Genomic DNA, 23,553 nt, shown 5'->3' on the forward strand with positions numbered 1-23,553 from the left:
ACGTCCGGAACTAAGTCCATCGCCGAAGTTTACCGAAGTCCCTTCGTCAACGTCGGCATATAAAAACCACTTGTGCCCCCACGCTTGGGTCATCGGATCGCGCGTACCGTACGGTAGGAGGAGCTGGCGAGACGATCGCAGAGGTGCAGAGAATATTGCTCTTTGTTTTGGGATTTTCCAAGTGGTTGCGCCTGAGGTGAACCTGTTAGATTTTGCAGTCACGTTAGCTGATCGAGCTGTAGTAGATTTCAAGGGAAGATAATTCGTTGTCAATCTCATTTTTCCGCCCGGCTGTGTGAGCGTTTCAAGTCCGCAAGTGATATACATACCTGCAAAGAAGGCGTTGAATTTCGCGGTAAGTATCACATAAAAATTCTTATTTTCTTTTATTTGGAAAAAATCAGTTTGGGGATATGATTTGAGTAAGATCACTTGATGTGCATAAACATCCATGTCGCCAAAGAATCGAAACGAGCTCAGGTCTTTGTTTGAAGTTAGTAAAACATGCCCGGATACATGAATCATGTATGTCCTTATTGGCAGCTGCAATTGATTGTGTTAATTGCAATACTACGAGAAAGAAAGCTGAGATGTAGGCAGATTGCTTGTCTGTGAAATTTGCTATCTGTAGTCCATCGATCAGCATTCCCTATTGAGGAATGAAATATACGAAGGAAGATCTTTCAGTTGTTTGTCACAACAGCTTGCGGTATTACTTTTGTCACACAATGACCAGATAAACAACAGACTTCTCGTTGCAAGGTGCGTTTCTGAATCGATTTAGCTGGTTACGTTAGGAAAGAGAATTACTCCAGCGACTTTGTCATTAAATCAGAAGCATAACGTCTTGAAAGTATTTAGAGCGCTTTTAGCGTGGGCATGATTCTCGACGCTGGCACACACCCTAAAGATGTTTGTTGTGGTTAACTATTGTTTATGATACACGTGCATGACATGTTTTAAATTCGCTTTACGGCGATGTATATTGTTTGTTTCTGCGAATGAGTACGATATGTTTTTCAAGCTGGTGTCATCCGAAAAAATTCAGATACAGCTTGGGTAGTTTTCCGCAGTCGAGTGATTTCGATGCGAAAGTGAATGTTAATATTTTATCGATTTTATTTTTGGATCGCTCGCAAAATGTCGATCGACTGATGCCGTTCTCTGCGTTATGGCTTTCCCTTCTTATTTATAATTGATTTTACTCAAGCTGTTTTTATTTAAACGAGACATCTTATCATATTCGTAATATAGCTTAATGAAGGGTGAAGACCAAAGCAATATCGCATATTCAACTGGATTTCAATATCACGTTTACAAGCTTCAACGCCTTTCAAATTCCATTTTTTTCCTTGTAATTGTCATTTGCGGACAAATGAATGACAGATGGAAGCCATAGTATATTTTCATGATAAATTTGTAAGCTGCAACTATTATTGTAGTGATTTGTGTTTTGTGTTTGTGTCTGTCGTGATTTGTCTTTGGAAAGAATACCCCCACGACAGTGTGTTTACATTGTTGATTTCAAACTTTCTGTGACCGTCCCATGCGATGAATAAATTCATTTAAGAGTAGATGGGCGGTTTTGGGCTGACATTCATTTAACAGAAACGAAAGCCAAAAAAAAATGTTAGTTCCATGGAGAAAAACAAAATTGCATTCACAGCATAACCGTGTGAGACAAAAAGATGCCTAGATTATGATGATGCCCCAGTATTTGTTGTGTCTTCTAATCCCACAAACATCCAAACATAAAACACAAAATAGTCTTCATTCTCAGAAGTGGCAGTAGCATTTGATGTGAAACACTCGTATGATTTTGTAGACATCAGTTATGGGACTTTGAATTGCAATCATGGGGATATTAAACAGTGTGATTTTGTAAACAACAGCTATTAATGATTTCAGGCCATGCTAACAGCTATTTTAACCCTCAAAACCCTGAGGGTGATTTATATCTAATTTCTCCTCACAAAATCACTGCTGCATCAAACATCAAGGTCATGGGAATAAAGGATATGATCATTAGCTAAAGAAGGTTTTGATTGATGAGAAAATTCTCCTTACCAATATCATAAGGAATTTTTGGAGAACAGTATGGAGAAAGTGCATCCTGATGTTGGGGCGTATATGGTTAAACACAAACAGAAATTCATACAGAATGAGTGAAAGGATAGAGACAGTACCAACCCTTATTTTTAACATTTGGACAAGTTCATATGACTGTGGACAGTGGCAATGTTAACATAAGATATGTGCCAGCTACAGAGTGGAATATATTGTCTGTAGCTGTTAAAAAAAATGCAGTTATACCCGGGGGTTCAAATGAATGACAGTCTGCGGACCCATTCTGATCTTTAAAAGGCTTCACGATACTTCTTACTAGAGTATGTTGACCCTTTTTAAAACCCCTAAGGAGACCATCATCTAAAATCTCCTCACAAATAATGACCCCTGAATCAAATTAAAAAGCGATTATCAACTAAAAAAGCTCTTGATTGTAAAACAAAGTCTCCTAGTTAGCACCTTGAGCAGTGCATAAAGAACAGTTTAGAGAATATGCATACTGATGTTTGGGTGAAAAGATTAAGATTTTATTGGTAAGACTTACAGATCTCTCTTTGTGGTTACAGCTGTTTATTCTTACACTGATAATTAATCACAAGAGACTTTAGGACACTACTGGTTAATTATAAGTAAAAAAAATAATGCATCTATAGCCTCGCCTAAAAAAAAAAAAAAAAAGAAAAGAAAAAAGAATTCAGGATAAGAGAAATTTCTGGTCTCCCTCTTCCCATGCCTACACACATTCTTACCAAACCATATGGCTCTTTGGCTGTTTGTAATATGTCAAAATACTCTAATCATACATGTTCCAAGTTCTGAATTAAAAGTTAACGACTCTTAAATTTGACAGTAAACAGTTTGAAGAATTTTAAATTTGAATCAATTCAAGATTTGATGATTTGAAATTTCATGTATTTTTGATAGTTGAGAAATGGTTATATGAGCTGATTATTCAAGTTGGCAGGAATATTTTTCAATTTTGTATCTGCTTTTTTTTTCTAATTTCATAAATGATTCACTTGCCTGTTTTTTACTTTCTTTCCTTCCATGCAGGTGACTTCTGTTATAGCTCATAAAATATTTATCACCCTAAAATTAAATATTCCTGTTTTCTGTTAATTTTTCCTTTTAAATGTGTAAAGATTATTACTTATGACCAATAAAAAGCTTTGTGGGCACCATTATCAGTAATGTTTTTCCATTTGTATACAAAATTCTTGTCTAGGAGATTAGACAGGAAATATTTTAGCATTTCTTTTATTTCTCCAGACTTCTATCAGATTCATTTTTACTAGCAAACTCAAACAATCTCAGTTTAATTTGTGTGTCTGAAATTCAACTTTGTGTCCATTTTGTGCATAATATTTTAGGTGAATGTTTTACTCAATTTCTTCTATTTGCATTTACATGTGTTCATTCACGTAGTTTTATTGTTTGGTCTGTCGTATAGCTGCACAACACATATCTCCCCACACTTTTGTTATTTGTTACTGACTTTTTGGTTGATATATTGATCTGCAGACTTGTTGTGATATTCATTTTTGCCTGGCAGTTCACTTCTTGTAAGAAATTTTGATTTATTTTTATGAATGAGGCAACATTTTGGTGATAGAAAACATGGTTTTATTTTTCAGATAATGGAGAATGGTACTAAAGAAAAAGAGGAGCTCGGGGCTGCTTATCTTCAAGAAAATTTTGATGTTGGTGGCACTGCTGATGAGGTTCAGTGTATATTTTTTTCACTTATTTTTATGTCTTTTTTTGTCCTATATTTCCTGACCAACAAATGTCAGGCATGTTCAATAAATTAAATGGACCTATTCTAACTATATTTTGAACAAATATCCGTTACATCACATCTCAATTACCAAACAGAACAGACAAAACTTACATTTTAGCGAAGGTTATCCATTCACTAGCAGTCATTTTGAACCCTAAGAATTGTTGTAATAAGAAAATAAAGTAAGAGGAAAAAAGTGTACCATATGTAAAGGCTTCATGTTAGCCTTAAACTCCCATGAGTGACCAAGACGGAATTTCTCACAACATTTCTCCTTACAATATTAAGCAGACAAGTGATGAGAATAAAGAAAAATACCATCAGGGGCTTCACTTTGCTGCATGCAGCTGGGAACACACTTAAAAAGTGCTCCTGACAAAACACTTGAGATTTTTTTTTTGGGGGGGGGGGGATGTTCTCGGAACTCTACAAGATGTTTTCAAAAGGGCTCAGAATATCTCTAAACATTTTCACAGATATGAATTGTGTCACCTTAAAATATTGTTATACTACTAAGATAAAACATCTTTTGCGTTTGACTTAACTCTTTCACTCCCAGGATTGATAAAAGCATTATTTCTAGCTACAATGTAAGTAATTTTTGAGCATAGAAGGAGCACATAAAAATGTCATTGTGGTAGTATTTTTTTTTTTTAAATTTAATGCCCAATTCTTAGAAAAAGGCTATGAGACTTTAATATTCAGCAGACAGGGAGAAGAATTTTTGTTGAGATTTGGCAAGCAAATGGGTTAACACCTAAAATCCCAAGGTTCGATTTTCAATTCTCTCCTCTAGCTGCTACACATTTCCTTGTAAATTAATTTCAAGAATTTGGTGCTAGAGTAAGAGAACAGCTTCTACCTGATAAGTTTGAATGTTCTCATTACCTGTTTGCTAGGTAAGGTATGGATATTATAGGGAGAAGTTACTTGTTAATCACTTCTGGGAGTCAAAGGGTTAAAAGGTTGATGGTAGAGAGGATGATGACAATGATGTTGAATTTTTTTGTTTTTCTCTCCTGTAGTATGGGAAGGCAGATGACGACAAAGCTGTAACCACACCTTTGGTGAAACATGCGCCTGAAAAAGAAAAGAAGGGCAAGAAGGACAAGGACAAGGACAAGCTTGAAGATCTCAAACAAGAACTGGAAATGGTAGCATAAAAAAAATGATTTAAAAAAATTGATTTCTTTCAATGGTGACTAGTAGCCTGCCAGCATGTTCTTGTTACAGAGCTTAAGATCTGACTACCATTACCACTACGGCTACAAGTTTTTTGGCTGGGAGTAGAGTGGCACTTGTCCCTCATAGTCGTCATCAGTTGTGACAAATTTGTAACTTAAGATACAATCATGATGTTAAGCATGAGAATGTAGCTTTTTCTGCATCAGGAGAACACTTCACAGATAGATGTCAGGCCTTACTGAATATACTTTCTTTGCAATTCTCTGTTGTTGTTTTTTTTTTCCTTTTTTCTTTTTTTGGTATTCCTGAAAAAGTTTTATCTGAAAATAGAAGAACTTTGACTCACCTTTCAACTCATAGTGCAACTACAAGATTTCCAATAAAACTCTTAGTGATGGGGTGGCTACAAAATTATTCAGAGTTTGCATGACCTGTCACCTTGTGAAGAAGGTGCACTACTCTTAGCAAGGAAAACTCACAGTCGTAGTTGTTCTCATTGTCAGATCTAAAGTTTTCTATCAGCTCAGCGAGAGATTTGTTTCTCTGCTTGTGGAATTATTTGAGATGAGTTGCAAACAGGTTTGTTTGGGGTCTGGCAGTATTAATTATCACTTCTACAAGTAGACCCATACCTCTGGCCAGCTCACATGGCTCAAGGCTGTAGCAAGGAAATGCTGGTGGAGAAGCACTATGATGAGGGCCTGCTTGTATGCTATGGTGAATAACTGCCATAGAATGGTGTAATACTTATCAAAGTTCCAGTCTATCATTTGATGATAATTTTTTTTTTCATTTTTGAAGGATGAGCACAAGATACCACTTGAGGATCTTGAAGCCAGGCTCAGCACTGATTTGCAAAAGGTAAGAGTTATCTACTATGGATCACTTCAATTAATGAGGAAGATAACCCTTTCACCCTTTAACTCTTAGATCAAATTTGTAATTCTCCTTACTGTCAACCATACAATTCTGATAATGATAGTTCAGAGAATTTAATATTGGATCAACTAATTATCCTTAAATTGAAAATTTTCTTTTTTCTCATCACTTATCTGCTTGATATTGTATTGATATTGTAAGGAGAAATTCTGTCTCAGTCACTCATGGGAGGTAAAGGGTTAACATCAGTATGCATATTCTCCATACTGAGAACCATACATTCTTTAAGGTACTGACAAGGAGAATTTAATCAACAATCAGGAGTTTCTTTAAAATCATTTCCTTTATTCTAGTGGCCTTAATGTGTGATTCAGGGGTGATATTATGAGGAGAATATAAATGCTAGTCATTCCTTGCAGGATTTTCTTTAAGGTTTTAAGTAGCCAGAGCTTTTTTAAAGGTAAATGGTTGTGGGTCTCGAAATCCAATATGGCAGACAAAACATCATATCATTCGTACTTTCCTGCCACTACAGCAAGATTTATCAAAAAGACAGTCCCCATCAGAACATCTTTAAACTAACCTCTAGTCAGAAGTCTTTTTTACGTTTTCGGAAAAGATAGGCAGTGCAAATTTATATTTTTATTGAGCCCAAGTTTGGACGTTATAAACATCATCTCTGAATGGGCTCTTGAAGCAATGGAAGTAGCCAGCGAAACCTTGCAGAGAAGCCGGCGTACTTTGCTGGCTGTTGGCTCTTATCTACAACCCTTTCCTTGGGGTCAAGGGATTAAATTCAGGCTGTTTCTTACTGGTGATACCAGAAACAGTTCATGTGAACCCTTCCACACCCAGGGCAGACCCAAAGGGATGTTCTCACGAGAATGTTAGTACATTATAATTTCAAAAAGTGAGGAGACACAAGGAAAGATGTCAACAAGGGGATGGCATTCCAATTAACAACAATCTCTCTGAGTTATAATTATACAAAATGCATTGTGGAAAGTGAGCAAAACTGAGTTTGAGATCTTTGAGTTAAAAATTGTAGAGATGCTTAACCGTTTCACCCCAAGAAGTGATTAACATGTAACTTCTCCCATTTAATATCCACATGTTATCCAGCAAACAGTTAATGAGTATGCTCAAACTGATCAGACAAAAGTTGTCATCTTGATCTAATACCAAGTTCTCATACTAATTTACAAGTAAATGTGTAGGAGCTAGAGAGGAGAATTAACAATCAGATCTTAGGAGTTAAAAGGTTAAAGTAGGTACTGCTATTATGGATGAGGCAAAGCATACAGACTCAAATGCATTGTCATGTTTTGAAAATTACACAAGCATAAGCTGTAACAAAAGTTTTATAATAATGTTCCCTAAAGGGTCTCACACAAGAGAAGGCTAACGAAATCTTCGAGCGGGATGGACCTAATGCTCTGACTCCACCACCAACGACTCCTGAATGGGTGAAATTCTGCAAACAGCTGTTCAGTGGTTTTGCCATGCTCTTATGGATTGGTGCCTTTCTTTGTTTCATTACTTTCGCCATCAAAGCATCCACAATGGAAGAACCAGATAAAGATGATGTAAGGAATGAATATTATATGCTTAATGTATGGCCTTGAGAGAAACAGTTTGTTTTGTTTTCCAGAGAGTCCTGATGTTTCTGGAGATGAAGTTGAGGGAAAACAAAGCTAACTAGTTTCCCTCGGAACGATACATTAAGTGCTGTGTTATCTATTTAGACTTTACCTTAAACAATCATTTGGCAAAAACAGAGAAAAAAAGAGGGCACAACTTCTTTATTCACACATGCATGGGCAACAACTGCGCAATTGTATCCTGGTCGGGATTCATTCAAATTTGATCATGGGCATATGACCAAGAATCAACCAATTACAGTGATCATTTTGTTGAGTGAAAGTCTAGTTATATAACAATGGAGAGTTACCTGGTGCTGTTTGCAAACTTGTTTGAGCTGACATGAATGATCTGTGTTGGTGGCTCATGTCCAAGGAATTTTGCTAGTGATGCTTACTTCTTTGCCATGGGATCTAACTTACATGCAGGTCAGGCTATCACAGATATGGACCAATAGGATCTTTAATTCAGTACAAAGCCTGTTTTTCACTGGATCTTTAATTCAAGACAAAGCCTGTTTTTTACTGGTAGTGTAAGCTGATGATTGCATTAACAAACACAAGAGTAACATCTCTTATTTCATGGTGAAAATGGCTGCTATGCAACTCTTTTCCTTGTTCTTGCACTTTTGCTTGCTAAAGGCTGTTTCACAGTGAAATAAGAGCTGTTATTCTCATGTTTGTGCATGCACTCATGCTAAGACCAGACTTTCATCTCAAATCAAATATGCGACCTAGAAGTCCTTAGTTGTGATAGCCTGGCCTTGATGTAAGTTAGACCAGACCCCAAAGGAGTGAGATGCATTTGGTCGCAAGCGAATTTATGCAATTAAATATACAAATGATTCAACATGTAATGTTTTTTAGACTTCAGTTCAGTTCAGTTATACAAGTTCCTTTTTTTTTCTTTCAGCTTTACCTTGGAATAGTTCTTGCCACAGTGGTTATCATAACTGGATGTTTCTCTTACTATCAGGTCAGTGTACCAGCTTTTAATACTTTAAACAAAATTCCTAACATTAAGGGCATATATATGTATATATTTTTTTGCAATCCAAGTGGCTACATGCAAAATTTGCATGTGGAAAAAGTTTATTATGATTATAGATGCATGTAGGCTCCATAACTACACAATCTCATGGTTACTTATTTTCTTTTGCTGATTTCTTGAGTTAAGGAGGCCAAGAGTTCTAAGATTATGGAGAGTTTCAAGAAAATGGTCCCACAGGTAAGAGAGTGATCGAAATTTGCATATGATTGTAGTTAAGTTCTACCTGCAGATCTGTGCCCAAGAAGTCTTGAATTTAAGACTGAAGTGCCAGTAAGTCTCAAATTACAAATTTAACAAAACTTTAAACTGGCTCCTTGTAAAGAACAATAAGGCATTGGAATGATCAAATTACTTTCCTCATCATTGTGGATTTTGGAATGTAAAACTATTATTTATGGGGTATGACAGAGTAAATCAAAATGTTAATATTTTGCAACTGTTAAAACTTGTATTCTATACCAGGTATGTAGAAAGACAATGGTTGGTCTGAGTTTGGTTGTCAAATAAACGTTTTGTTTTTTTGTCAAATAGATAATGGTAATACCGATAGCACCGAGTGGAGTTCAATTCGGTCTGTAATCATTCGAGTGATTCTTGGGAGTCCGATTTGTTAATCCTGAGTATGATTACAGACAGAATTGGATGACACGAAGTCCTGTTGCCAATTAATCAAAACTGTGACAAAATTTAAGAACGAGACAAGACATCTGTCATACCTTTTCACAAGGAAAAAACAACAGTTAACTCGGCGAAATGCGAGACAACTGCACGCACACGTGACGCGTTCTGTCCACTTACACAAGCATGACGTGTAAACTGTCCCTTTATACTGCCCTATTATACTGTCCAATCACAAGCGTGATGCGTAAACTGTCCTATTTATGCTCAAATCGAGCTGGTGAACACCAATCGCGTTCGAACATTCTATCATAGTTTTTACTTAAGGTGTTTATCAGTTACTAGTGTTGGACATGGAAAAAAATCTGAGTTCCCACAAGGAAACAAACCCTAGACCTCCACATTTCTTGGTACAGTGGTCTGCAATTGACCCCTTCTTTGTGGGGAACAAAGAAACTTTTTTCTTGCCGTTAACTCTGTGAACCTTTCAAGACATGATGCAACAGTCCTTTTCTAAGATGTAGAGTTCATGGAAACAAAATGTTTCATTCACAGGAAGCTACTGTCCTCAGAGATGGGGAGAAACATAACATAACCGCAGAAAAACTTGTTGTGGGGGATGTTATATTTGTGAAGTTTGGAGACAGGGTACCAGCAGATATCCGTGTGACTGAAGCACGAGGTTTTAAGGTACATTTTTTTGTGTATGTAGTTTTCATAACTTGGTTGCATACAGCTGTTTGCGGAAAGGTTGTCGGAAAAGTGCAGTGCATGCGACAACCACGAAAGGCATTGTGGGTAGTTTTTAGGTCACGGTTCCTTGACATTAGAATCTCAAGGAAATCTGAGAAAGCATCACTGTAAAGAAGAGGTATAGTGGGTTTGATGAATTTAATTCGTTCTCAAGATTGACTTTTAATTCTCAACCAGACAAGAAACAAAAATAGGAATGACTGATCTTAATGAACGACGAAAACGATGTAAACTTAACGTTGAGTAACCTTTCGAGGTTTTCACGTGCACCATGTCTTTTTTGTGACAAGCCCTCTGCAAACAGCTGTATGTAACCCTTTTCATCCTTTACCATCACTTACTAGGGTAGTGTTAAACCTTGACACCCTAACATCATTATGCATAATCTGTATACTGCGCTCTAAACATCTCCTACAATGCTGACAAGGATAACTTGTCAAATAATCATGAGCTGTTTTAGTGGGTGATCAGTTCCTTTATTCTCCTGACCTTTCTGTTTGATTCAGGGATGATGTGGTAAGGATAAATTAGACGCCAGTCACTCTTAGGGTTTATAGGGTTAATTATAATCATTGTAGTCATCGTTATTGTTATCCATTGTTGTGATCAGTATCACTGTTGTCATTGTCATCGTTATCAGGGTCGGGTTGTTCGGAAAGGTGTTAACGTTTATCTGGGTTTAAAAGTTAACCTTGGATTTAATTTCTCATGTAGATGAGCGTGTACAAGAGCCAAGGTTGGGTTTCGTCTCAGTATGACTCAAAACTAACAGGGAAAAATGCAAACGAAAAAAATCCCTTTGCAGAGCTATAAAATTAAATTAAAAGTTTCACACTAACTCCTGGTTAGTTAAAACGTGTTTTAAAGAACCTGGCCCAGAACCATATTTATTAGTCTATCGGACAGATTCCATGTTGCAGTGCGCTTGTTCAGTAAAAGATCACAGTAGACGTCATAATGTGGTGAGAACAAAAAAAGCAGCACACAAGAGGCAGCCGAGTGTGTCACCGATGTTCTCGCTACATTTTGACTTCTTCTCTGAGTTATTACTAAACAGACCCACGGTGACATAGAATGTATCTGTTTTATAGTAAAGAAGCAGAGATTGTTGTTGGTGATGTCATATATGCATCTGCCCTCCAAAATATCATAATTATGATGAAAGAACCAATCAAAACTCGTAAATAATTCAGCTCATTACATAAATTGTAATATTAACGATCATTTTTCCTTTTTGTACCTTTAGGTTGACAACTCATCTCTCACTGGTGAATCAGAGCCCCAAGCGCGCACCCCAGAATTCTCCCATGACAATCCCTTGGAGACAAAGAACTTGGCATTTTTCTCAACAAATGCTGTTGAAGGAACCTGCACTGGTATCGTTGTTCAAACAGGCGACAACACTGTCATGGGACGCATCGCTAACTTAGCCAGTGGATTAGGGTCAGGGAAAACACCCATTGCCGTGGAGATTGAACATTTCATTCACATTATCACAGGAGTTGCTGTAACCCTTGGAGTGACGTTCTTTATTCTTTCACTGATCCTTGGATACCACTGGCTCACTGCCTGCATCTTTTTAATCGGTATCATCGTTGCCAACGTGCCTGAAGGTCTACTTGCAACTGTAACAGTTAGTAATTTTCCATGAATATTTCCCATGTTTACGGTATAAATGACCTTTTTTCAAAGCAGCATTCATTTTAAAACTCAACTTACTTTTATAATCAATAACACACTTTCTGGCGTGTTATGCATCTAATTATGCTTAGACCTGTGGCATGCGTGCATAGTATTTTTAACTTCTTCCAACAAGTTATCTGAAAGAATACAAGTCTCTAGTCTTGAGTAGTCTGCTTTTTTTGGAATTCATCACGGAAGAAGGAAAACTTCTTCTCTATTGTGGCCAATTTACATTATCCCCCACCAATGCAGCATCACGGTTTTGTTACCCCCTTCATTCACGATAAATTGGAGTTAATTTGCAGTTTCCAATCCCAAGGAATTATTGTTTTTTTAAGTATGGGGTTCTCTTCCCTGAGCTGGATAAAAAAATCAAGATCTTGGTTAGTTTTCTGCACTATTGAATGCATATGACTGTGTGAAACATTCATAATAGGCTTACATTCTGATTTATCACTCAAGGTTTGTCTGACTCTTGCTGCTTAATGAATGGCAACCAAAAATTGCTTAAAAAAATCAAGATGTTGATAAATTTTCTATGCTGTCGAATGCATACGACTGTGTGAAACATTCGTAATTGGCTTACACACTCTGATTTATCACTCAAGGTTTGTCTGACTTTCACTGCTAAACGAACGGCAGCCAAAAACGGCTTAAAACATCAAAATGTTTATTAATTTTCTATGCTGTTGAATGCATGACTATTTAAAACATTCGTAATTAGCTTACACATCCTGATTTATTACTTAAGGTTTGTCTGACTCTCACTGCTAAACGAATGGCAGCCAAAAACTGCTTGGTGAAGAACTTAGAGTCAGTTGAGACTTTGGGAAGTACATCCACCATTTGCTCAGACAAGACAGGAACTTTGACTCAGAACAGAATGACTGTGGGTAAGTGTTGTACGAATTGTACATGTATGTAAAAACTTCTTAACTGCACAAGAAATTCACTCGTTACTGCATAGAAGACAAAAGTTAGAGTGCGTGCCTTTAGCTTATTAGGATGATCTGAAAGCTTCATCTGCCTGAACTCAATTTCTGTAACCCCTATGAAGAATTTTTCAACATTGCTCGTATGACATGCACTTAGACATCGATATCTGGCTTTACGGTAGCTTTCAAAACCCTCAGCTGCCTAAAAGCTCCTTAGACGGAGTTCTGCAGCTAAGGGATGACTGAATTGATGACTGAGAAACATAACTCTCCTTTTCTATAACATACTCACTCTGAATTTCAATGCTTCACTTTCAATTGCAATTTACATGTATGCTGTTGTCAGTCGTTATCATGAAAAATTTTTTTTTCAAGGAAACCTAACAAAATGGAGCGACGTCTGTTATTTCAAACAGAGGAATGTGATCTTTGAACACACTTAAATATCGATAATGTACTAGTTTTCTGGGAGATTTGTCCATGTACTAGATATACAAAGACATCGCTTTTTTATTTTCTCTCTTTTTTATTCTGTAGCTCACATGTGGTTTGACGACAAAATCTTTGAAGCTGATACAACAGAAGATCAGTCAGGAACTCCAATGGAAAAGGTACACTTTTGAAAAATCCAAGCTCTCGTTGGGACAGTGCCAGTTTTTCTTCTGTAGTTGTTGTTGTTGTTGTTGTTGTTGTTATTATTATTATTATTATTATTATTATTATTATAATTATTATTATTATTATCATTCACTGTCATTAATGTGATCATAGACTCCTGTTATTCATTATGTTATTATAGACTTTTAATGCTAATTATTTTATCATGGACCATTAAGATTGTTATGTGAAAATAGCATTTATGTATACTAACTTATAGTATACATTAAATTCTTGAATTAGTGTCACACCTTAATCAAGTTCAATTCGGAATAGGTTTACCCTGGTACCAGCGAAAATTAACGGAAAAAAAATTGATAGATAAAAGAGCACTCCTCTCTCCCAGGGATTTCAGTAAGAGCCGATTATAGGCAGTCTGCCATCTGCTCTCGTGTTCCCATTTTTATGTTGAATGTAACAAAAGTAACAATTTTACCTTCTGTTCTGACAGACAGAAACCTGGACTGCACTCGCTAAAGTGGCGGGTTTATGTAATCGTGCAGAGTTTAAGACAGGACAAGACGGTGTACCCGTACTCAAAAGGTAAGAAGCTTCGGGCCCCTAATTTTTAAGTTATGCTAATATATCTTAATCACCATCTTAGTTGGCGTTTGAAAAGATTGGATTTATAACAGAAACCGCCATATAGCGCTTGGCTTGTCTGTCCTTGGCGTTCTTTTAGTAAAACGTGGCGACATAGCAAACGGCAAAAAGAGCACCTGGCATAGACCAGTGCATAGTATTTTCTTGGTGAAAATCACAGCTGCCATATTTGATTTTTACAGCAGCGGAAGGCTAGGGCGAAAAAGATGCTTGTATCAACGGGCGAGCGACGTTCAAAAAGGAAGGACTGGGGTGGGACAGTGGAAATTTGTCGCCTCCCCCTCCTTCACCGTCCTCTCTAACTCTAAATCAAACATCGCCGGCCGGATAAACGATCGCGAGCTTGTAACGTTAACTCGTTCTAATTAGACACCTGCATTACAGGCTATAGAGCGCATGATTTTGAACAAACCCAAGATGCATTTGCTGCAAAACTTACCTGAAGGGAGGCCTGAGGAAAAATTACTTGGGGGGGGGGGGAAGGGAGTAACCTTGCCCTGTGTACAAAACCTTTCTTGAAAAACAATTGCCATAAAGGGAAGAAATTTACAAACATAATTACAACTTGGAAGTAAAAAAAATATTTAATTTTTCAACAGAGAGACAAATGGAGATGCCTCAGAATCTGCTTTACTAAAATGCATCGAACTACAAGTAGGAAATGTGGCTAAAATGCGCGAGAACAACAAAAAGGTGGCAGAAATTCCCTTTAACTCCACCAACAAATACCAGGTGTCTATTCACGAACAGGAAGGTGATGAAGATCCTCGTTACCTTCTGGTCATGAAGGGGGCACCAGAGAGAATTTTAGATCGCTGCTCCACAATTCTCATGAACGGCAAAGAAGAGTCCCTTGATGAGGCGAAGAAAGAAGCCTTTGAGAAGGCGTACTTGGAATTGGGTGGAATGGGAGAGCGTGTGTTGGGCTTTTGCCATTTTTACTTGGATGCTGAAAAATTTCCACCCGGATTTGAGTTTGTTGCTGATGAGGTGAGTTCAGGTTACAATAGGGCTTTCTTTTTTATACCTTTTTTTTCTTTTTCACCAGAACGCCATTTTACCTTAATGGGAAAACGGAACGTATTTTCGTAATTTTCCTCTCCCCATACGCAAATCGTCAAATATCCGCCCGTATTATGCGTTAAACCATCGAATGAGGGGTATGCATGTAATGTTAGTGAGAGATTGGAGTCCGATTCGATCTGAAATCTTACTAGTTGTGAGCAAAATCAGAAGACCACGAAGTAGGAGTCCGATTCGCTAGACTCCAAATCTCTAAGTCGAAGAGCCTGAATCCTTCGTGGGTCACCGTGTAGTGCTCTCTGCAAGGGCACTGAACTCACACATTGTCTCTCTCTACTGAAGGGTAACCAAACTTTAGAAATTTCAGCTTTCAAAACTCTTAACAGAGGCTTATCAGGTTTGCTTATCAAGTCAGTTAATAAAACCAAAATAACCTTGTTATACTCCCCCACCAACACAGCACCACAATTTCTTTAGAAACTTACCCAATTGTAGAGGAAATAAGCGAACTTAGGAGGTAATTTCGTTTTGTAGATCACTCACATCTCAAAACTAGAACACAGTACCTGAGGAAACCGAACAAAGAAGCTTATGAAAGTTTTCCAGCTGAAGAGTTTTATAGAATTCTTAAAAGAGATAATACTGTATATTGTTTTTTTCTCTGCTCTTAGCCTCCCAATTTCCCTCTGGAAGACTTGTGCTTTGTTGGTTTAATGTCTATGATTGATCCACCTCGCGCCGCTGTTCCCGATGCGGTCAGCAAATGCCGCAGTGCAGGAATCAAAGTCATCATGGTAACAGGTGATCACCCAATCACAGCCAAGGCCATCGCAAGAGGCGTAGGAATCATATCTGAAGGTATATGGAAAGCCTTAAGGTCGCGGTAGTCCTTAGTCCTCAAAATTGGCTCGAAACGCTTGGATTCGAGTGTTATTATCTTAGGAAAGAAAATTAACAAACTTTCCTTTGAACCATTCTACAGAAACTGAAACTGTGGAGGACATCGCCGAGAGGCTGGGTGTCCCAGTGGCTGATGTTAATCCGCGAGATGCCAAAGCCATCGTAGTTCACGGAGGACAGCTCAAGGTAGCAATTAGTGTTACTGTTGTTGATTTCGTTAATGTTGCTGTTGTGCTAATTGAGGTCTCAATATGTTTTCCTGTGGAATGTGACTCCATTAATATAAATGAGTTCAAGGTTAACGTTTATAGAAACCCTGTGAAAAAAGGAAAAACGTAGATAGATCTCTAGTTCCCGGCAAATGCAATTTTTTTCATTATAGAGGCCAAACAACTGAAAGCAGACGGCCATAAGTTCAATTTTTACCATCTGCTGTTTACCGTTAGCTTGTCAGAAGGCCGTTAGTGCCAGCGTATATCCGCCCGCGGGAAGATTTGACACGAGTCGCGTCAAGGTTTCCCGGATGTCTGGCATAAAATCCCTCACAGACCCCTCGTCAGTTCCCATTTGTTCAAGGTCCCATACTTCCCCGCGGGCAATGACGCACTCGGGTGAAAGCGCTTAGTTTTCCACCTACTTCATTGCACGGACCAATTTTTCATAACCTCATCTGTACTGCGTTTGAAAAAAATCATATTTTAGCTTGAACAAAGGGATTCAGCATGCACGATATCTTGCACCTCATCACAAGTTGTTGTGCACATTCAGTGCTAATCTATAGTTCTCTTAATTTCTGTTTCATTGTTAGGATGTCTCAAGTGAACAGCTAGATGATATCTTGAAGTACCACACTGAAATTGTATTTGCCAGGACTTCCCCGCAGCAGAAACTGATCATCGTAGAAGGCTGCCAGAGACAGGGGGCCATTGTTGCTGTGACAGGAGATGGTGTTAATGATTCTCCAGCTTTGAAGAAAGCTGACATAGGTAATTTTCTACATGCCAAAAAACTTCCAAGTTTCTGAGTACGTTAAAGTTGTAAGTTGTCACTTAAATGACTTGCATTACGACTAAAGAATGTGGTCGTTGAAATGCCGAGGATAACGAAAAAAAGTCCAAAATTCTGAGGACGTGTTGTTATGTAGTAGTTAGTCACTGTAAAGTGTACCCAAACAAAATGGCATTTAGGTCGAGAAAGTGGAAAGTCAGAGTCAACAATTTTGGGTGAGTGAAGCAAATTTCAGATTATATGGCGCTCGGACTTGACATTTATGATTGCTCTGTGTTTGTCCTTATTAATGGAGTGTCGTGTCAAGGGTTATATTATCAGCGTGATACGGTCCCCTACCCACCCCCCCCCCCCTCTCAGCTCCGTCCCTTCACTTCAGCATTTTTGTTTAAAGCCTAACACTTTTTTTGTCTGTCCAGGTGTTGCTATGGGTATCGCAGGCTCAGATGTGTCCAAACAGGCGGCTGATATGATTCTGTTGGATGACAATTTTGCCTCCATTGTTACTGGGGTTGAAGAAGGTGGGATAAGCACAAGTTTGTTGAAAGTGCAAGTTTCAAATTAGTTATAAATGTTCCAAATGTTGAGATTTGTCCTCGTTTCATGGGCAAAACACTTTAATCTATACATAGGATTATAAAAGGGTACTGTTAAATTATTAGGAAAGCCTTATGAAATTCCTTGAGTACAGACTTAACCTTACTTGCCAATAGAATTAAAAGTAGGTAGTAGTCTGTTTATGATGAACTTTCATGGAGTTTCTCACCTGAAAACTGATGAGAAAACCATGCTGCCTTCCTTCTGATACAACAGACGAGGTTAATTTCTAACTGAATAAAGTTGTGTTATTGTAATTACATTGAACTTTGTGTTTTCCTTGGGTACTTTTTGTTTTTAGAATAGAAAAACCATAGACCTGCGTGTTTCATCTTTCCTTCTCCAGGTCGTTTGATCTTTGACAACTTGAAGAAGTCCATCGCCTACACTCTGACCAGTAACATTCCTGAGATCACTCCATTCTTGATGTTCATCATAATCGGCATTCCACAACCTCTGGGCATTATTACAATTCTTTGTATTGACTTGGGTACTGACATGGTAAGTACAGCAGGCTCCAGCGAATAACATAGTAGACATATGTAAGAAATCAAGCTTAATATGATATTATGATCATTATTATTATTATTATTATTATTATTATTATTATTATTATTATTATTATTACTATTATTTTTTTTCCTTTTTAATTCTCAGGTTCCTGCCATTTCTTTGGCGTATGAGAAAGCAGAGAGCGATATCATGAAGAGGAAGCCTCGTGATCCCTTACATGACAAACTTGTTAATGAAAGGTATGACGTTCAGAACCACCCAAGTTAAAGGTGGCTCTCAACATAATCCACAGAGTTAAGACTTTGGCAGAAGACGAATCTTGATACGGTTATATATCATTGGCTGAAAATTACTGGGTTTCTCGGTTGCAAACTCGCGAAGGTGAAAATTAAGGTGTTTTTTTAAGGTGGCAGTGTCGTTATGGTAACCTTTAAAATAAATGATCAAATCTTGTTGATAAATGGTTGGTCTTTTGTTTAATACCATTTTCAAGAAAATAAATCAAATTGCGGAGTCACTAACCCATAATAGCAAAAATGTTGAAAATTAACTAAACTTTCTTGAGTCATCCCAGGCAGACAGCGCAATGAGAAGTTGGAGTATCATTAAATCCCCAAAAGATAAACATTACATTTTCCTCTTAGAGCAAGAGTGCTTGTTGATATCTATGCACTGTTCTGTTGAACTCTCATAATTTTCCTTGAACCTTTGTTGGGTAATACCGAGCGGAATTTTTTCAGCACGATTCTAATATCAACTCTCTCTTTCCAGGCTAATTGCCATGACTTATGGACAAATTGGTTTCATTCAGGTAAGTGAAGTACCAAATTCTAACAAAACGGTGTAAATTGGTCATTCTGCAGACCAACATATCTGCAGGTACGCGTCATTTGAACCACGTCTTTATCGAAATATTAATTGTCCTTTAATTGCGCTGTGTTCGCGAGGAAAGTACTCTCTACTAGTGCTGTTCGCTCTTTTAGAGTCTGCAAAAGTGGGTTTCAGAAAAGAACAGGTAACTTTTTTCCCCAAAGTGACTCGCTAGTACCTGCACTCTTTTTCGTTTCATGCTGGAAAGAAATTGAATCACAGAGGACAAGTCTGTCGTTGCATTATGGAATTACTGGTTCATCTTGCTGCAGTTCCATCTAAAAGTAACACAGAGGAAAATTCTTGTCCCGTTAATTTAAGTTAGTTCTTCGAGTTACCTGTCTTAATATAAGTGTTTATCTGTTTACAAGTATTTTATTGTCTGTAGGCTTTGGGAGGCTTCTTCACGTATTTCGTTATTATGACTGAAAATGGTTTCTTTCCAACTCGCCTGTTTGGTATTCGATCGGAATGGGAAGACAGAGATAATAACAGCGTACCTGACAGCTATGGACAGGAATGGGTGAGCCATCTCGATTCATCGACTCTTGTACAGTTTCTAGCTATAGCGGAGCTCACAGCGCGTGCGCAGCGAAGCCCCATTTTCATAGAAAATAGTGGTAACCCGTCAAGCCGAAAAATGTTATATGATAATAAGGAGTTATTTAGCCAAAACTGTTCTGTCCCAAATATACAGTTTCCTATTATGGTCTTGCAGCCTATGTCTCTTATGTCTCGGACTTGTTCAACCCTAACGAGCCAAGTTCACTAAAGAAGATTTGAGATTGAAGTTTGATGTTGAGAAAATATGCCACGTTTGCTCCCTACCTTTCTAGACAACAAGGCCATTTCGATTTTCTAAATCTTACGCACACACTTAATCAGTTTTATGTTTTAGAAACTTTTCCACATGTTTAACACATCACACTTACTTTATATACGAGGATTTCTATTCTTTTAACCCATGAGCTCTTAGCTTTTAACATTGTTTTTCCTGTAGACGTACAGCCAGAGGAAGATTTTGGAGTACACATGTCACACAGCTTTCTTTGTCAGCATTGTAGTGGTACAGTGGGCTGATCTGATCATCTGTAAAACTCGAAAGAATTCCATTATTAAGCAGAAGATGACGTAAGTTGACATGTATGGTGTGTTTTTTTCGTTTTTGTCGTTTTTTTTTTCCTACTATATTTCTTTAACAAACGGATATGGTACAATGTTAACATATCTATTCGCACTCTATCACAATGCTTCAATCTGATTGGTTACGCTACTCGCCAAATATTCCGTGATAGATTGTAAGTGAAGAGAGTAGCCCTACAGTCTGTGGTTGTAAAAAAAAAATGGAAAACGGTATGAGCCTGTCTTGTGTAATTTGGAACGACTCATGGATTTATTGTAAAATGACTAGATTATGTACTCTCGATTTCTACGCGTGATGAGTCGGGCTTCGCTTTCAAATGGGACCAGTCCGCCGGATTTATTTTTTAATCATCATTTATGTCAAGTTTTAATTTTTGTTTATACCTTTTTGCACCAGTAACAAAGCCCTGAACTTTGGCCTTGTCTTTGAAACTGCCCTCGCTGTACTGCTGTGCTACACTCCTGGTCTGTCTACTGGTCTGCGGATGTACCCATTACTGTAAGTACACTCTGTCGCATAGAGCGCTCGTGGGTAGAGTTTCGTACAACCAAAACTAAAAAATGACAATAGACCAATCAAAACATTGGTTCGTACCTCAAAGATCCAATGAAATCTCGGAGTAAGATGGGGAAAAGGCGCCGGAAAACGCGAGTTACCAAATCACGATTGCTTCAGTTTTGTATCCGAGTGATCGCGAGGGAGCTTGTATTTTCTAGACCAATCACGAAGCAAAGTAAAGGAAAAAACAAAGCAAAGTACGAAATCCCGTATTGTTCTATTAGCAGAAAGACTTCGGCTGTGATTGGCTCGATCCGTTGGTAAAATTAGTTTTCCGGGTTACTTGGTTGTGTTCATGTGGATGGTGCTTGTCGTCGTCAACTTTTGTGAAGAGGAGCCAAATCCAATTAACACAGACCGTAATGAGCACATTTTGTTCTCGGGTTAAAAATTGTGCAGAGTTAAACCAAGTAGTTGATCGTTTAGTCTGATCGCCCGGGTCAGTGTAGTCCTGAGAAGCACTATTGTCGGTAGCATTCACAAGAGGAAGTTTTTAAGACTTAAAGCGTGGTTTTTATATGTCGGGAAAATCACAGACGATCAGCAATTTCATTGTTTCCCGACCGTCCCAGATTCTTCTGCACGCCATCTTGCGGATAGGAGAAATGTAGACTAACAAGAGGACTGGCAGCGAGCTGAAACTATCGCTAACGTCTCTAACAATGAAAATTGAAGTTTTCGTATATCGTTAATGATCGCCGATCATCAAGGAGACTAGAAACTTTCGCGATTTTCCCAACTTGTCGCCGACCATTCTCCAGACAGTCCGGAATCTCTACGATATCCAGTTTTCAGTTGTTGAAACAATCTGAAACGGTCGGGAAACAGCGAAATAACCGTTCGTATGGAATTTTTCCGACTTATGAAAACCGGGAATTATGATGACTTCTGCTAAGGTTTCCGAAACTCTAATCACTCTTCACGGCAACAGTCTTCCCCAAAACTAGTCTCATAAGAACGATTAGACTTAACGATTAACTGTTACTCTTAGGTTTAAAACTATTTACAGTTTATTCAAATAGTTTGCATATTGTGTATCATCTTTACTTTCTTCTACAGGGCTCAATGGTGGTTCCCGGCCATTCCTTTCAGCCTTTTGATCTTTGTGTACGACGAATGTCGTAGATATATCATCAGAAGACATCCGGGATGTAAGTCATTTCGCTTTGGTCAATCAAAAGAAATTGAAAAATAGAGAAGTAAACTTGTTTTCAGGGTTTTTTTTTTCTGGCCTGGTCTGCCCACATTCTCCTTTCCCTCGTTATCAGAGCGAGGTCAGGGAGGTGGTGGTGAACAAAACGCACTTCGTAGGCGCTTTACTTTGTACTAAAATCGTATTTGTATTTTCTTTTCCTTTCATCATCATCATCATTATTATCATCATCTTTTGTTTAAGAAATTTGTCTGCAGTTAAGTCAGGCTTGGGTGTTGCGACTTGCATTCTGAAATCGTAGACAAAGTCTTCAAAGCACCTTTTCTTTTTTTCAGTGAAGAGGTTTATCCGCCCTCCCCTCCCCTCCCCTAATCACGATGTTGTCGTTTTGTGGATATAGCACTGATTGTGTTGATTAACATGTGATTGGAATTGGAATTGGGAAGAGTGGAGCGGGAGGAATTGTGGTAAAAAACGGTAGTCCAGTCTTAAGTAGAATTAAACTTCAATCTTGCCACTTGTGGGCGAGTGTCCAAAAACCTTTTGACATTGTTGATCTATGCAAAAAAAAACTAACCACTTGGGCCGACTTACCTTGTTTTCTTTAGGTTGGCTGGAACAAGAAACTTACTATTGATGAAAACCAAAGCGAGTGTGATGCTGTCAGTTGCGTGCAGAGGAATTGAGATCGAATTGAATCACGTTGAAAGCGAATTGGATCACGAAAGACTGTTAGTTACATGCCTCTTGCGCTTATGAATAATGTTTCAGAGTGAATTTATCTGCCTTGAATATTACAAAGGCATGTTGCAATGATTATATTACTACCAAATGCTTGTAGCCGTTTTTAATTTGCCAAAACGAGTTTTGAAAGTTCAAGGATTTTTCGTATTTTCCTCCCTCGTGACTGAATGAAATCGAAAATATTGATGAGTTGAACAATTCTTTGAAATCGAAAGGAGGTTGTGCTTTTCGAAGGGATAAGATATTTTTGACAATCCACATTGGTAATTATTTACTCCTTCCATACAAAATTAGTCATTACATACATAAGCAATAAAATGAGCATTTTTTAATGTTTTTCTGTGTATTGACTACGGATAGTTATATGGTCGTGTGTGTGGCCAAGAGGAACTTTGTATGTATCGTGATACAACAATGCACTGCCTGAAACAGCAAGAGCCAGCCAGGGCCCAGTTGTTCGAAGGTCGATCGGCGTTAACCCAGGATTAAATTTAAATCAGGATTTCTTTGTTCAAAAGCCTTTTTGGGATAATTTTCTCTTTTCTTTTTAGAGCATCCAATAATCAAATTTTGGAAAAAGAACATTGGACTGAATTTTCTTTGAAAGCTTTAAGATCTGAAATCAGATTTCACACTAACCCAAGGTTATCTTAATCCAGATTTTGTCTAAACCTCTCGCTTTGATCTTTAGCTTAGAGGGAAGATTTGTACGATGAGTGAAAAAAGTAGTTGGCGTGTCTCCCCTTAGTAGGCGGTTCACAACCTTCCACTCAACATAACAACCAGGAATCTTGTATTTTATCTATATAAGTCAAGGGTATTTACCCTTCCTCTCCTAGGACCTCTATTAGTAACTCTTGCTGCAGTCTACCATACAATAGTTCAAAGAATTGGTATTGGATCTACCAACTTACTTCTCTACGTGATGTTGTATTGATATTGTACAGAGAAATTCTGTCTCCGTCTCTGTCACTCGTAAGCCGTTTCCCGGGCGGTCTAGCGCTGCCTTATGACCTCTTACCGCTGTCTGGTTAGCCTTGCGTGCAGGCTCTCGTGTTTGAGTTTCGCCTCATAGCCCTTTTCAGGATTCAGCTGCCTATTACGCCAATAGCATTGCTTATGGAAAAAATTATGAAAGCCTTGAGAAGTTACCTAAGGTCCACTTCTTCCCCTGTGTTGCAATGAATGACTA

The 23,553-nt window shown here is 38.0% G+C and overlaps 1 protein-coding gene across 3 annotated transcripts; it reads left to right on the forward strand.

Annotated features, from left to right (window-relative positions):
• The first annotated feature begins 69 nt into the window (after positions 1 to 69).
• LOC113672497 (sodium/potassium-transporting ATPase subunit alpha-3-like) lies at positions 70 to 22,693 on the forward strand. 3 transcript variants are annotated; one of them, XM_089210402.1, is made up of 26 exons: positions 70 to 195; positions 286 to 355; positions 3,702 to 3,788; positions 4,873 to 5,001; positions 5,834 to 5,893; positions 7,294 to 7,497; positions 8,465 to 8,527; positions 8,729 to 8,779; positions 9,776 to 9,910; positions 11,220 to 11,606; positions 12,408 to 12,549; positions 13,129 to 13,202; positions 13,700 to 13,791; positions 14,451 to 14,841; positions 15,546 to 15,732; positions 15,857 to 15,960; positions 16,583 to 16,760; positions 17,202 to 17,303; positions 17,726 to 17,880; positions 18,037 to 18,131; positions 18,664 to 18,703; positions 19,151 to 19,285; positions 19,763 to 19,893; positions 20,303 to 20,404; positions 21,524 to 21,615; positions 22,226 to 22,693. In XM_089210402.1, exons 3-26 carry the CDS (start codon positions 3,705 to 3,707, stop codon positions 22,252 to 22,254), a joined length of 3,162 nt encoding a protein of 1,053 aa, XP_089066528.1. In that variant the 5' UTR covers positions 70 to 195; positions 286 to 355; positions 3,702 to 3,704; the 3' UTR covers positions 22,255 to 22,693. The 3 variants fall into 3 exon arrangements, with proteins under 3 accessions (XP_089066528.1, XP_089066527.1, XP_089066526.1); XM_089210401.1 differs by lacking the exons at positions 70 to 195; positions 286 to 355 and adding an exon at positions 552 to 762; XM_089210400.1 differs by lacking the exons at positions 70 to 195; positions 286 to 355 and adding an exon at positions 3,257 to 3,437.
• Positions 22,694 to 23,553: the final 860 nt, after the last annotated feature.

The sequence above is a fragment of the Pocillopora damicornis genome, chromosome 6 (assembly GCF_964200805.1).
Source record: "Pocillopora damicornis chromosome 6, jaPocDami1.2, whole genome shotgun sequence".
NCBI lineage: Eukaryota > Metazoa > Cnidaria > Anthozoa > Scleractinia > Pocilloporidae > Pocillopora > Pocillopora damicornis.

Coding starts and splice junctions, on each gene's coding strand:
- LOC113672497 (XM_089210402.1), top strand. CDS start 3,705: ATGGAGAATGGTACTAAAGAAAAAGAGGAGCTCGGGGCTGCTTATCTT. Junction 8,528..8,728: donor GATGTTTCTCTTACTATCAG/GTCAGTGTACCA, acceptor TCTTGAGTTAAG/GAGGCCAAGAGTTCTAAGAT. Junction 19,286..19,762: donor ACAGCTATGGACAGGAATGG/GTGAGCCATCTC, acceptor TTTTTCCTGTAG/ACGTACAGCCAGAGGAAGAT.